At 37.5% G+C, this 14821-nt stretch overlaps 1 protein-coding gene across 2 annotated transcripts in view; it reads left to right on the plus strand.

Moving 5' to 3' along the window:
- The window catches only part of Immp2l (inner mitochondrial membrane peptidase subunit 2), an 884186-nt gene that overhangs the window by 562588 nt on the left and 306777 nt on the right, over window positions 1-14821 (plus strand). For both annotated transcript variants that reach the window (XM_031357240.1, XM_031357241.1), the window contains exon 5: window positions 1542-1607. In XM_031357240.1, coding sequence (XP_031213100.1) covers window positions 1542-1607 — 66 coding nt within the window. The remainder of the gene's footprint in view (window positions 1-1541; window positions 1608-14821) is intronic.

Raw genomic sequence — 14821 nt, forward strand, 5'->3', positions numbered from 1 at the left:
AAAAAAAAAAAAAAAAAAAAAAAAAAAAAAAGAATATTCATAACTATGTGAAAGTAATTGCAGCTATTTACATAATTTTATTTTCTCTGTAAGATATATTGTAGGGTATAAATTGTATTGTAACTCCTTTAGTTCAGAACACACTCAGTTTTTCTAATTCTTTTTCTGTTTTTGTTCTTTTACATTCCTTTGAAAAAAGCATTTTAATTCAAAATGTGAATTGACATGAAAATATTTTATCGCTTGTTGATTTTTAAACACACATTAAAGGATCATTTATATGACATATGATTTGTCCCTTGAAACAAGTCCATTAAATCAGAGCTTTAACATGGTATCAGCAGGAAATTGACCATATTAAGATAAAGTTATCTATCCATCGACCCTAAACAAATTGCTTCAATGTGTAACAACTTAAGCTAACAGACATTGATGGCACACACTTCCTCAGGGCAGCCTGGGTGGGGACATTGGTGCAGGGTGACTCTAGAAGTGCAGTCAAGCTGTTGCTCAGAGCTTCTCCAAAGTTGGCTGGGTTGAAGGACAAGCTTCTGAACTAAGTGCTGTGACTTGAGCAGTCTGAGCCCTTCCCCATGTGACTATTACTATAGGGCAGATATGGCATCCTACAGTGGAAGAATAGAGAAACTCAAGGTATGAGAAATACACATTTAGACCAAATCCCAAAAGTGATATGCCCATATTATTCCTTTCCCATGCTCTCTTGACCTCACAGATCAATCCTAGCCTAATGTGGGAAAGTATCCATTGGGATGTATATTCCAGGAAAGGTGGGGATTTATTTAAGTAGTGTATCTTTGAATCAAAATTTCCCATCACAAATAAGATCAAAATAGAAAATGCCTTTTTGAGTTTATATCTCAAAATCTGTCAATTTCTTTTAACTATCAGGGGCACTTGTTTATATCTGAATTCTATAATCATCAAATTGCTGAACTTCAAAATGATTTAAAGGCACTCTCTATTTGCTTCTTTTTAAACAAAACCTTCTAGCATCATTGCTTTCTGGAAGATCCTCTTTGAATTTTAGAATGACATAACTGGTAATATTTATCAATTAAAGAAATGTCTGCTTCCTTACATATAAATCCTTTTCATACAAGTATTTTTCTTTAATAACAATATCCTAATAATTTTTATCTCTCAATATCTAAGCTGTTGATCCCCCCTGTTTTCTGTTCTACCTTATTTGGGGTCTCATGTAGCCCAGGCTTGCCTGAAACTTGCTGTGAGTAGAGGGGTCCTGCTCCTGTCTCATCCACCTCTATGGCCTGAGATTGCAAGACTGTATCAGCTTTACCTGTCTTCCCTCTGTGTTTTTCAGTTTTGGCAAGTTTTACTATGGAACATAATTTTCTCAACAGTATCTTAGGTTACTTGAAGTAAGATTTGTGTCATGCCATGGGTACAAAGAATTCTGTAGTGATTTTACTACAGCTGATTTTGTTAAACAATTTATCTTTCTTTTCTTCAAATAACAGAAACATAGCTGATTGTGTAATCTTATCTTTTTATCCTAGGTCTCCTAAAAACCCAGAACAGAAAATCATTAAGAGAGTGATCGCTCTTGAAGGAGATATTGTAAGGTAGGTGCCCAGACTACTGTTTTTAACTTAAAATCTGGGTTTTAAACTTGTTTTTGAATGATTACTTGAAATTAAAGTAAAATATGCCTGGCGATCTAGAACTTTGGACACACTTCCCTTCAGTTTGGCTTTAGTGAACATCAGTAATTGTTTTAGGATGGAAGGTGTTCCTCAGGCTACTGAGCACACCATTATATTATACTAAGCACATCCTTAAATTATAAAATATAGGATAATTATTAATTAAAACAAGATTAACTACATACTCTGACCATTAAATTACTGCTTTCAGGTATCAATGCTAGCACAATTATTTTAATATTATGACATCAATATCTATTTTAGAAATGTTCAAGAATATTTTATTATTTTAGAATCCCAAACACAAACTCATAAGACTCTTTTATAACCATAGAGATCAGGACAAGCTGGATAGGAGCTGAAAAACAAATTTCCAAGTTCACAATGAGGGTTGAAACTGCAGACAGCATTGGAATAATCAAGAGTTTGAGCAATAGATAGCAAAGTCTTATTTATTTCACTTGCTGATATAAACAATATTTGAGACTGGGCAAGAAAGCCATTAGTGTGTGATGCATCTCATTCTGATTACCTACTTGAAGTAAGGTATACCCAGGTGTACACAATATAGCAGACAAATGCTTTGAAAATTATATTCAAGAAGTTTTCTGATTCTGTTTCCGCCCAAAACTCCATCCTAAAAATTCTTGTGTTAATGATTACATAAGCAAAACAAGCAAAATAGAAAGAACCCCTGTACATTTTAGAGCAGAGTTGAGATCAGCAGTGTAAAGATGTTCCAAGGATCACTAGTCTCCCCAAGACCCCTTTTGGGGTTCTGTGAGAGCAAAAGTACTTTTTTCATAGCGTTTGTCTTTTTACCTTGTTTCATTTTACTGTTTTGCTAATGTTCATGTAGGATGGAATTTTCCAGGTGTGTGTGATATTGTAATAGACTGAATAAAAAAATCAGTCACCACAACCCAGCTACTCTCTCTACACCAACCAGGCATTAGAAACATTTACAAAAGCATTTAAAATGTCACCTGACTCATTTACCATTGAAAAACACTGTGATTTTTATTTAAAAACATGTCTAGAATAGGGAAATGCACAAAACCAGAAACAGGTTAGTGGTTCTCACAGGCATGGAAGAAGGGAATGGAGGGACTGTTAATGGGCATAGGGTTATTTGCTTGTTGTTAATAGGCATAGAAATATCCTAATGGGTATTATGCTGACAGTTGTACAGTTAGATATGTAAAAACTGAGTTGTACATTTTAATGGGGTTGATTATATACTATAAGAACTGCATCTCAATAAAACTATTTTTACAAAACAAAAACACTCATCAAAACAAATACACGTTACTCGTGTAATGCAGTCTAATAAAACTAAGACTTAATGAGTCTGGATTTTTTAGAAATATAATTGAAAAGGAGCTTTGCTGTTTCTCATTATGAGTTACTAGCTAGACAGTCAGCAATGTGATGTTAGACATGACTGCACAAGATTAAACTCTACAGTAGATCTCTGGAGAGACATTAAGTTTTGCTCTCCTCACTCAGTAAGTGTATACTGGGATCACACTGCAGAGGCAGACAAGAGAGGAGGCAAGTTGATGAACCAGGGTCAGAGTCACCTTCCTCCTGGATACTGTTGAAGCCCATGCAGAAGAAGAACGCAAGTAGATACCAGTTGTTATCCCCCTTTCTAGACCTCAATCATGGAGCAATGAGTGAATCCAAGGAGGAAGGACTCAGAGCCAACATTTAATTCCAATTGAAAGTCTTGTTCAAAAACCCTTTTGTTAATTAATTAGAAAAACAATCATTCTTTACTGCTAATTGCAGTAATCTTTACTAATCTCAGTGTCTTTAAGTGGGGGAAGAACCCACTTCTTTTTTTTTCTTTCTTTTTTATTTTCTTGAAACCTTAGCACTTGATTATCTCAGCTTCTTAGACATTAAACTAGTGAGAGAATACACACCTACAATGGTTTCTAACAGCCTTGATAGGTGTTAAAGGGCTAGACAATGAGATAATAAAACACTTCCTGATGAACTTGCTTATTTCTGTTTGTGATCTCTTTCTTGCAATTGCATATATGAAAATGCTTGTATGAAGCTGCTCCTCTAAGCCACGGGGGTCATTAGCCTAGCAGTGACCTCCCTTGTGACAAGCCAGGGCTCTGCTGTGTAACATGTGCCCTTTCAGTCCTGTTTTCCTGGGATATAACTGAATTTCCTAGGAGGCAAACTAAAACCAAATGTGACTTTTTAACATTTGCTTTCTTGGAAAGAATTTGATATTTTCTAAAGAGTACAAACAAATAAACCCCTTTAGGTTTTAGTATACCATGAGTTTCAGAACTTTTTTTAACTTAAAACTAGAAAAAGTCAGAGGACAGCATGGAGGCATAAACTTTTCAGAGGTCAAGTTCACTGTTAAAGGCTCAACCCAATATTCGATCTAGTTAGTGTTCTATTAGCTAAGTTTCCTCTGCTTATACATGTACAGAATGTGCTGAAATGTGTTCTTTAGAGTACCTGTTAAGGAGATGCCTCGGAAAATAAGGGGAACAGATACCAAGAATCAGCTCCCTGAAGAATAGGAAGAGACTAACACTTTGGCTTGTAGTTTCATTCTGACCATTGTACCCTGTATGCACATTGTTCTGTTGCCTTCTTTTTTTCAGTTGACTTTATCCCATTACTTCCTGTGGCTTTCCTTTGGTGTGCCTCATGTCTCAAAGGTGTGATGGAAATCTCAGTATGCTTTCTGAGGGACAGGGCTATGGTGTATGGATTAGAAGGACTGCTGGTCAACCTTTACGGTAGATGGCCTTTCTGGGGTAGTGCCACAAGTAGGGATAGGATATCAAGTGGGCTGGAAAGTACCCTGTAGTTAAAACAGAGCTACTGTAAGGGGTGTGTTGGTAGGAATGACAGATACTGAGAGGGATCCCAGAACAGAGCATTGCAATTAGCAGTCACTTAGCTTAGCATTGCCTTTTCAAGTCTCAGTTCAATGACATTGTAATCTGTTCTCTTTAGTAGTGGCTTTGACTCTACTCCCTAAGGAATATTAACTTTTTAAAGTTTTGTTTTTAATTACCAAAATAGCTTGGCTTTATTGAATTGGAGAGGCTTTAAAGAGCATCCTTGCTCACACATACTACTTAATTTTATAGACTAAATAGGCTAAAATGGAAATATTCCTTATAAAAGTATGGAATTGGGGTTATTTTTAATTTTATTTTTATTTTTAGCTCCCCTCACAGAAAGCTTTATTTTCTTATTTTAAAAGATATTATAAATATAAATATATCACATACTATCCTAGTTAGGGTTTCATCGGTATGAAGAGATTAAAGTCTTACCAAGGTAACCCTTACAAAAGAGAACATTTAATTGGGACTGGCTTACAGTTTAAGAATTGCAGTCCCTTGTCATCATGGCAGGAAACATGGCAGCATACAGGAAGACTTGGTACTGGAGTAGCCAAGGGTTCTCCATCTTGATCCACAGGCAGCAGAAAGGGACCATCTTCTGCAGGCAGCCAGGAGGAGGCTCCCTTCCATACTGAGTGGAGACCTCAAAGGCTGTCTACACAGTGATACACTTCCTCCAACAAAGCCACACCTCCTTGTGTGGCCATTTGCCATGGACCAAGAATATTCAAATCACCACACACCAAAATTAATTATACAAAACTATACAGAAAGTTTATATATTTTTTTTCAATACTACTGAGAATTTACTTCCCAGAAGGCATTCCTTTTTTACTTTCCTTTTTAATAAATTTTTCTTCTCCTATATATTACAACTTAACTGCCGTTTTTCCTCCCTTCCTTTCCCCAAGTCTCTATTCCCCACCTCCCTTCTCCTCTAGATCCATTCCCTCCCTCAGAAATGAGCAGTCCTCCCAGTGACATAAACCAAACATGGCATAACAAGGTACAAGTAAGAACAGGTACATACCATCACATCCAGGCTGGACTAGGCAACCCAGTAGGAGAAGGGTCCCAGCAGTAGGCAAAAGAGTCAGAGACAGCACAGGACATTTATTTAAACGTTAGAGAATGTGGACTTTAAATTCAAAAGTTCAGACACACTTCAATGTAACTTTTGAGGTTAATGTTAAATGATCTGGTTATATCTCATTTAACCAGTTCATGTACAGGTATGTCCACCTTCTGTCCTGTGGGCTATATGAAGCCATGTAGCTCAATACAGAATTTTATTTTGAAAACATGACTTTTGAGTTTGTGATTTGAAATAACTGATTTGCATGTTTCTTAAGCATGAATTTTGTAAATGGCATCATAACACCTTAATGCTAAAAGGTTGGACACTCTTGGTGAACCTTAAGTTTATTAACTTAATGATCATTGACATGGGTACTCGAGAGACATAGTGAAACATTTAACCTTCATTTGCATACATGCCTGTTCTTGGGGATGGAGAGTGAGTCTACGAATGCATGCATGAACATACACAGGTAAGATAAGAACAGGTGAGAGGTGGTAGTAAAAAGAGATAGATTTTAAGTAAGGGATTCACTGCAAACTTCTCTAAGGTATGAAAATTAAGGGAAGGAGACAGCGAATCATAGTATGCAGATGAAAGACAATCAAACCAAAGAAATCACCAATGCAAACCTGAGAAGAATACAAATTAGATGAGAGTTCAAGGTTTTGCAAGAAGCCAGCACATACGAAAAAGAAAGTTGAGATGTTTTTAGAGGTAAACCTTTTAGAGGTTTCCAGAGCTTTGTGGGTCCAGGCAAGGATTTCAGTTTTATTTTAGTAGATGGCCAGCCAGGTATTTTTAAAGGACTGCTGTTTGATCTGTGCAAAAAGATTAACCACCAACAGTGTGACTCTGAAAACTACTCAGAATATTCTCTCTTGAAGTGCAGTCAAGCTTCTCATGAGAATAGTTAAGGGCCTTTGTTTATGGCATGTGTGATGACTACTTTGATTTATTTCCAGTGACCCAGATAAAAGCAGTCACATTATTTATAATCCTCTGATTGTGATTTATATTGACAAAGTAAAATATAGAGTTAGAAGTATTTGCTCAGCGAGTTCAGCCAATACCTAAGATTGGAAATGAGGAGACTTTGAGAGGTCTGGATTGTATCTTAATGTCAACATTGGTTAAAATCACAAGGTGACTTTTTTTTTTTTTAATTTGCTGAAGCTCTTAGTTAGGCAAGTACTTAGTTTCATAATGTTGACCCCACTGTGTGTGCTTATCTATGACAGTAACAGTGAGAAGCTAATGAAATTAACATTTAGACATACTTATTAGTTCCACCTGCTTTTTCATATTAATTTTTTTATGACTCACACAGAAACACTATTTTAGAAAAGCATAAATGAAGAAAAATTCCCCCACTGAACTAGAGCACATTGACACTAGTCAAGCACAATTAAAATGTATGAAGGAAGCATCAACTCTGCATGTAGAGTCTGTAGGTCTATTTTACTGCATGTCTCTTTCACATATCTTCCCTGACCAAACAGCATTGATACCTTGTATCATGCCCCCTATTTTAGAATCTGGGGTTCGAATTGGGCAGTTAGCAATGCCAATGAAGTAAGCATATGGATTCTTCTTAGTCCTCATGTCCAGGATAACCTTATAATTTTATCACCTAAACTTTGACACTCTGGAGATAGAGATTAGTATTAGTTACAAATTAGGTTCATCAACATAATCCACAATCCCCAAGATAGACTGTAACAAATATAAGCCTGATGTGGGAAGTATAATCTCCTTTATCAGCCACTTTATATAATTTGATTCTCTGTTGTTGTTGACCTTCCCTGTTTAGAGGTATCCTAAAGGGTGTCCCCAGAAGCAGAGTAACTTCTAGGCTTCAGGAAGGAGCAAGATGAAGGGGCTGGGTCCTGCCCATACCATAGTCACTTCCTGCTGGACAATCCTGTGCTAGACTATCTAAAAACTAACTGACATTGTAGAGCAGTTGGAGGCAGGCAATCATGGGGCTATTTTTTTTTTAACTGAAAAAACATTTACATGATAATTGCTTTCCAAGTCGAAAGGCTATATTAGAAAATATCAAAACACCCTCATTTATTAAAAACAATTCTGGTACTAGCAAAATAAAAATCCACTGAATCACCAGAAATTAACCGTTTTAAAGCCTTTGATAAAATGGACAGATAAAAGATATGGAAATCAATGTTGGCCTATCACCCATTGTTGAGTCCCACTGTATTCCAGCAAATGGTTTAGCATTAGAAGAGAAAATAGAAATGATTGAATTTTTCTCAGTAAAACTACATGATGTATTTTAAGTAACATCTTTGTGGTTGGTGTACCAGCTCAGAATAATAGAACCCTGATGTGTTTGTATGTCTGTCCATGAAGAACATATATTGGTTTTAGTATTTTTCTATAAACTATGAATTAGGGGTGCCTTTGGTCCCAAAAGGAGGAATATATGAAAAGAAGCTTACATTTAGGACCCTGATAAAGACTGGTGGATAAAATGTTTTGGAGCATGCAAGCTAATAGATTTATAGTTCTCAATGGGATCAGGGTCAGTGGTTGCTGAAAGATCAGTGGATATTTATAACCTGTCCTTAGTCATTGGTAACCTGAGCAGAAGGTTTTCAGAAAACTCCAAAACCCTTTAGCCTGGTTGACATTGATCCATGAATTATTCTGTAATAACAACATTGTACATTCTAAATTAATACTAGGCTCTGACCAGTGATACTATTTAATGGATAAGAACTTGAATACTTACGTTTCTTGGGCTTTTCTTAACCTGGTGTAGAAATTATTACTGCAGTGTAGAAGTCTTCCGTACTTTCTTCCTTACTAAAGAATTAAAAGTTTGTGGGCAGTCCTTGGCTTTGTAGAATTGTAGATGTAGGAGATTATTTATATTGATGTTGTTGAATCAGTGCATAAAAATGAGGTTGCAAGTAAAGAATATATGAATATATGTTTTAGCAATTGACTGTTTTTCTAATCTTGAGAGAGAGAGAGACAGAGAGACGGAGACCGAGAAAAGGGATTTTTATAACACCATTAATTTTTATCTCAAAATTATTCCTATAATCAACTTAACAACATAAGGATTATTAAAAGCATATAGAAAACATATCTGAAGCTTGGCTTTAGAGAATGTGACACTTGCTGAAAGTTCATATACCATTGAGATTAATTTGCCTTCCGGTCTAATCGCCATGCTTGTTACTATGTTGGTGCTCTACCTCCCCTGCCAGAGGTTTCCCCAAAAAGTTTTGAAATCTGATACCTCCTTTGTCTTAAGCAAAGTTCTTTTCTAGTTAAACAATCTTCACTTTCATTCATTTCTACAAAGCTGCCCATTTATTCATTCAGTGTGACAGAGAAGCTGTGGGCATACAGAATGGATTCCGACTGTCTTGATTTAAATTCCAGAAATGCCTCTTACTATGTTACCTAGTTCTATAAAACTAATTTTCCTCATCTTAAACTTGACATTATAGTAGCATATATTCCATAGAAACTTCTTAATAAAAATCATGTGAAATAATTGATATAACATGACTAGCCCAAAGTCCAGGACATAGTATGTGCTTTTTATATGCCAGATTGTAGCTGTAGTTGTAATTTAATTGTTTTTCAATGAGACCCTTGCATTTATTGTTTTCCAGATGTCATTGAGTTTCATTGTTAGAAATTGCTAAATGTCATAGGTAATTCTTACCCGTTGTAACTTTTATAGCAAGACAACCATGGCAGCAGAAGAGATACAGTCTAACAAGAGAATTGTTATGGTGGAGATGTGCTAAAGCCTCTGGAGACTGTGGAGGGGGAGTGATGTGTGTGTGGAGGGGGGTGGTTTCTGGTGGGCCTGAAGAGCTGGCCTATGTTGACCAAAACTGGTGGAAGTAGAAGGTGAAGAAAGATCAGTTTCCTTCGTTATGGCAAAGTATTGCAGGTTTGCTACAAAACACACAGCTACTCCTGGAACGTTAAGAGACAAAAAGAGATGTTCCTCTTTTCCCCTTATCCTTAAGCATGCTTCTATAGATATATTATTGTGTGACAGTAGTATACAATCCATGTAAACCACTCACAGAAAATTAGAGGAAACAAAAGTAAAATGCATATTGAATAACCTCCTCATACTTGATGTTGTTCCCATTGAGCTCATAGTTTTGCACTGCAGGTGTCTTGTCCTTTTTAGGCTGTCCATGAGATGATGTGTCTGAGGTGTTTCAGAGAGGAAGTATAATGGCTTAATTACAAAACAGCTGTCCAATGAGGAGCCTGAGATGATATAATGGGGGGGCACTCACTCACACCTCATTGATTCAGTTTAAGACACAGTGGTAAGTTTCTGACTTTTGGAGTTCTGCTTGGGCATCCCTTTTACTCCTCTCAGACTGTTTTTGGGGTGTCACCCCTCATCCTCCAACTAGACATACCATGTACAGTGTTCTGTGGAGTGGCTGTTTCCTAGCAGCAGGCATATCACACCTGGAGACAGGTAGTTAACATGTGAGCTCTTTTACTGTTGAGCCAATTGCATTTCTTAGTAGTAGGCCTTTCTAAAGACGTGAACTCCAAGTCAAATAGAAATACTGCCTTGAAATAGAGAATACTAACTTTTTGTACACTCCTTTGAACTGAATATTGATTTTTATTTTTCTCCTACCCACAGTAATGTAAGCTGTCAAATATTTTGGAAAGACATATAAGTGTAATTATCACTGTAGGATGCTCAAAAGATTGCCTTTTAAAATACTTCCTTGAAACAGAACTTAAGAAAAATATTTCAGCCTGAATAATAGCTAAGGACTTGACAGCAGTTCTGACCTGGGCAACTCCTGTTAATCTTATTTAAGTTGATATTGACTGCTGCTCCTCCTTTGAAATGTTCAGAGGGAAGATGCAGTTCAGGGAACAGATTCCCATTCAAGATATTGATTGCATTAATTATGAATGCTTTTAAATTTTTACAGTTTTATTTTTTTGGTAATAGGTACATTTCAGTGACCCCACACAATGAAAGGTATATGAGGGTTACATATGGAGTTAGGATGCAAAGAGGTCATTCCAGCTGTTTGCTTTACAAACCACACAACCTCAGCAGCTCTTTTACCTCAGTAAGTCTGACTTGTTTATCACATATTATCTGTCCATTTTGAGGACTGATTTGAGAAACAAATAAGATAATGCACCCATGCCTTGTTAATTTGAACATTCTGTCAACACAGTTCTCATGAACTGACTTTCTGTTTGGTTTTTCCAAAGCTTAGTAGAGTGCCTTCCTTGCTTGCCCATTTTAGAATATCAAATATTTGCTATTACTATTGAAATAATTGATGTGCTGCCATGTTAATGTATACCTGTACATATGTTCTGAACCTAGTACTGTTTAGAAAAATTAAACACACATTAATATCTTATTATGGTGAAACTACCTTTTTTGTTTATTTTTGTTTTATTTTTGGTTTTGGTTTTTTTTTTTGAAACAGAGTTTCTCTGTGTAGCCCTGGCTGTCCTGGCACTCACTCTGTAGACCAGGCTGGCCCCAAACTCAGAAGACCACCTACCTCTGCCTCCCAAGTGCTGGGATTAAAGGCATTGTGCCACTACCGCCCGGCGAGACTATCTTTTAAGTTGTTGAGTTTGTATATAGTAATATCTGAGTGTACTCATCTCATATAGCTAAAATTTATAGTGTTCAATTAGCAGCTCATTTCTCCCTTCCCCCAGTTCCAGGTAATCACTATCCTATTCTCTGTTTCTAAGGGTTTATCAATTTTTGAAAACTTATATAAGTATAGTCTTGCAATATTCATGTTTCTAGAATGAGCCTAATGAATTTGGCATGAAGTATGTAAGGTTTATCCATATGGGTGGATATGTGAGCATTGGGAGTGGCACTATTAGAAGGTGTGACCCTGTTGGGGTAGGTGTGTCATTGTGGGTGTGGGCTTTAAGACCTTCAGCTGCCTGGAAGCCAGTCTTCCACTAGTACTCTTCAGATGAAGACGTAGAACTCTCAGCTCTGCCTTCACCATGCCTGCGTAGATGCTGTCCTGCTCCCACTTTGATGATGATGGACTAAACCTCTGAACCTGTAATCTAGTTCAATTAAATGTTGTCCTTTATAAGACTTATCTCAGCCATGGTATTTGTTCATAGCAGTAAAACCCTAAGATAATAGGATTCTCATCTCCTTTAGGGCTGAAAATAAAGCCACATTTTCTTTCTTTCTTTCTTTTTTTTTAATTAACATTTCAAGTTCTCATTACAAAAATGTGTGTCATTTTGGAAGAATACCACTGAGAACATGATTGAAGATATCTGCCAGAATTCAATAAGGACTCCACAAAACCACTGCATAATGGTATAACGGGGCATGGCTAATGTCAGGGTTTGCTTACCCACATGTTAAAAATGATTCTCCAGTCAACCAACAATGGCCCTGGGGGTCAAGCTTGGCTGAGGCCTGCTTTTGTATAGCTGCAAACCAAAGCAGGTTTTCATCTTTTTATTGAGTTGTTTACCAAAAAAGGGGATGGGGGGGGGCTGGGCAGTGTTGGCACATGTCAAATTGTTCTGAAACGGAAGATATTTCCCAAGAGGAGGATACACAAAGCAGCAAGTCCAGACTGAATCAGGGAGTAGAAGATCTTCATTTGAAAGTCACACATCACAGGGCAGAGGTGGTGCATGCCTTTAATCTCAGCACTTGGGCGGCAGAGGCAAGCGGATTTCTCAGTTCGAGGCCAGCCTGGTCTACAGAGTGAGGTGCAGGACTGCCAGGGCTACACAGAGAAACCCTTTCTCAGAAAAAAAAAAAAATAAAGTCACTTACCTCAGCACTGTGGACATCTCCCTCCCTGCCACCACAGCGGAGTCTCTGTGATGTAGCATAGAGGCAGTTTCCTGGGGAGAAAGGACAGCGAGCAGACCAAATTCTCCTACAACGTGGTGAAGAGACCCCACTGACCTGGAGTTCCTCAGCACACTAAGAACTTGTGTCAATACCTTGGACAGCTTGAACTTTTAAAGGGTTTGCCCAAGGACCTGTCAGTTTGTTGATAAACCCTCCCTGACAAGCTGCTAGTTTCTTCCCCCAAACCACATTTTCTTTATCTACTCACCTATTAATGGATATTGAGGTTTGTCTTACATTTCAGAACATTACATGGTCTCATTCTATATCCCTGTCCTGACTGACTCAGACCTTCCAACATTGTGATGGTTATATTAGGTTGTCAACCCGATTCCATCTAGAACTAAATAAAACCCAATTGTCTGGGTACACCTGTGCAGGATTTTTCTTAATTAAATTATTTGAAGTAGGAAGACCCATCTTTATTTTTAATCTGTTGAGGTGGGAAGACCCACCTGTAATCCGGGCCATGCTTTCTCCTAGCAGCCTCCTATAGGAAGAACATGGGAGAAGGAAGCTGGTATCTGCTTTGTTCCCCTCACCCTTGATTCACTTATACTAGAGCCTGCTTCTTTGCGATTCAGGTTCCAATGTACACGGGTGGTCAGCTGAGATACCCAGCCTCACAAGTAGTGATTCTTGGACTTTCAAGTGATATTTGGCCTGATCAAGTAGATTCTTGGGCTTTCCTTTGGGAGGCAGCCATTGTTGGACTAGCTATATATACTAGACATACTAGATTATATTGGACATAGTCTGTAAACCACTCTAGTAAATCCCAGTTGCATCTACTCTGTCAGCTCTATTCTGGAAAAAAGAAATCCCTCATTAATACATATATAGACCAGAATTCACAGAAACTTGTATGCCTCTGTCTTCCAATACTACATTTTAAGGTATGAGCTACTACGCTGAGCATGAAGAATATTGAATGAATATAAATAAATAATCTTTAAGTTCATATTTTAATTCTTTTAGGGAGATATTACTTTGGTCATCTTTTTTGTTTTCTGAGAAGCCTCCATAATGTTTTCTGGAATACCCATACCATTTTGCATTCCCATGAGCAGTGTATCTTCAGTTACGAAAATAATCTTGAGAAAGAACAAAGCTGAAGGCAGCATATCTCCTGATTTGCTAATATATTGCATTGTTACCATAATTAAAATAATATAATATGAGTTTATGTTATATATAGGAGATGAAGGTCAGATGTTTCAGGTTTAAGAAAGAGACTGAACAAAATTACTAGTTTGAAGAACTTTAGTAGAAGAGAAGACCTTCTGACCACTGGGGTCATCATCAGGCATTGAGTTAGAGAATGTTAGGAGAGATATAACATCACACTAAAGGCAGCATGAGGAAACTTTGAGGTGGGAGAGCACTTTAAAACTCCTGGCTAAGAGCCTTGCTGGAGGAAGTGTGTCTCTGTACGAGTAGATGTTAAGACCCTTTTCCTAGCCACCTGGAAGATAGTCTGATCTTGGTTTCCTTTGGATGAAGATGTAGAACTCTCAGCTCCTCCAGTACACCTACGTGAATGCTGTCCTGCTTCTGCCTTGATGATAATGAACTGAGCCTCTGATCCTGTAAGCCAGTCCCAATTAAATGTTGTTCTTTATAACAGTTGCTTTGGTCATGGTGTCTCTTCACAGCAATGGAAACCTGAAGGAGGCAAGATAGCAGCCACGTGCAATATGAAAGAAAGGAATGCTGAAGGAAAGTGATACCCCCTTTATTTTCTCCTTAGAAACCTGGAAAACTAAAAGAATTTTCTTATATTTCTAGAGGTCCCAATACAGAAAGTTAAAAGTCCACACCATGCTGTCGTTGGTTCATGGCTCCTCTGCTTCAAGGCTACAAGATAGGTTTATGATCCTATTTAATGCTTGCCTTTTGCCTCTTAGGCTAAACCAAACTAAATAATAGAGCAGGGATGGAATTTCCTCCCAGCCACTAAGAACCTATGAGGAGAGGATGGACTGGTTTCAGAGGCACAGAGGCAGCTTGAGGGTTTGTGCTCTAGTTCCTTAGAGATAGACTTAAAGAGGAATACAATAGAATGGAAAGTCTTAGAGTAAACCCACACAAACATTCTCAACTGATATCTAAGGAGAGTGTTCCAGAAGATCCAAAAGAAAGGGGCAGTGTCGTTAACAACAATAAATCTGCATGCTTATCCACCTGCAGAACAATGAAACTGGATCTTCTGTTTTTGATTTTTTTTTTTTGTCCAAGAGTTGTTTGT

The sequence above is a fragment of the Mastomys coucha genome, unplaced genomic scaffold (genome assembly GCF_008632895.1).
Source record: "Mastomys coucha isolate ucsf_1 unplaced genomic scaffold, UCSF_Mcou_1 pScaffold6, whole genome shotgun sequence".
NCBI classification, from domain to species: domain Eukaryota; kingdom Metazoa; phylum Chordata; class Mammalia; order Rodentia; family Muridae; genus Mastomys; species Mastomys coucha.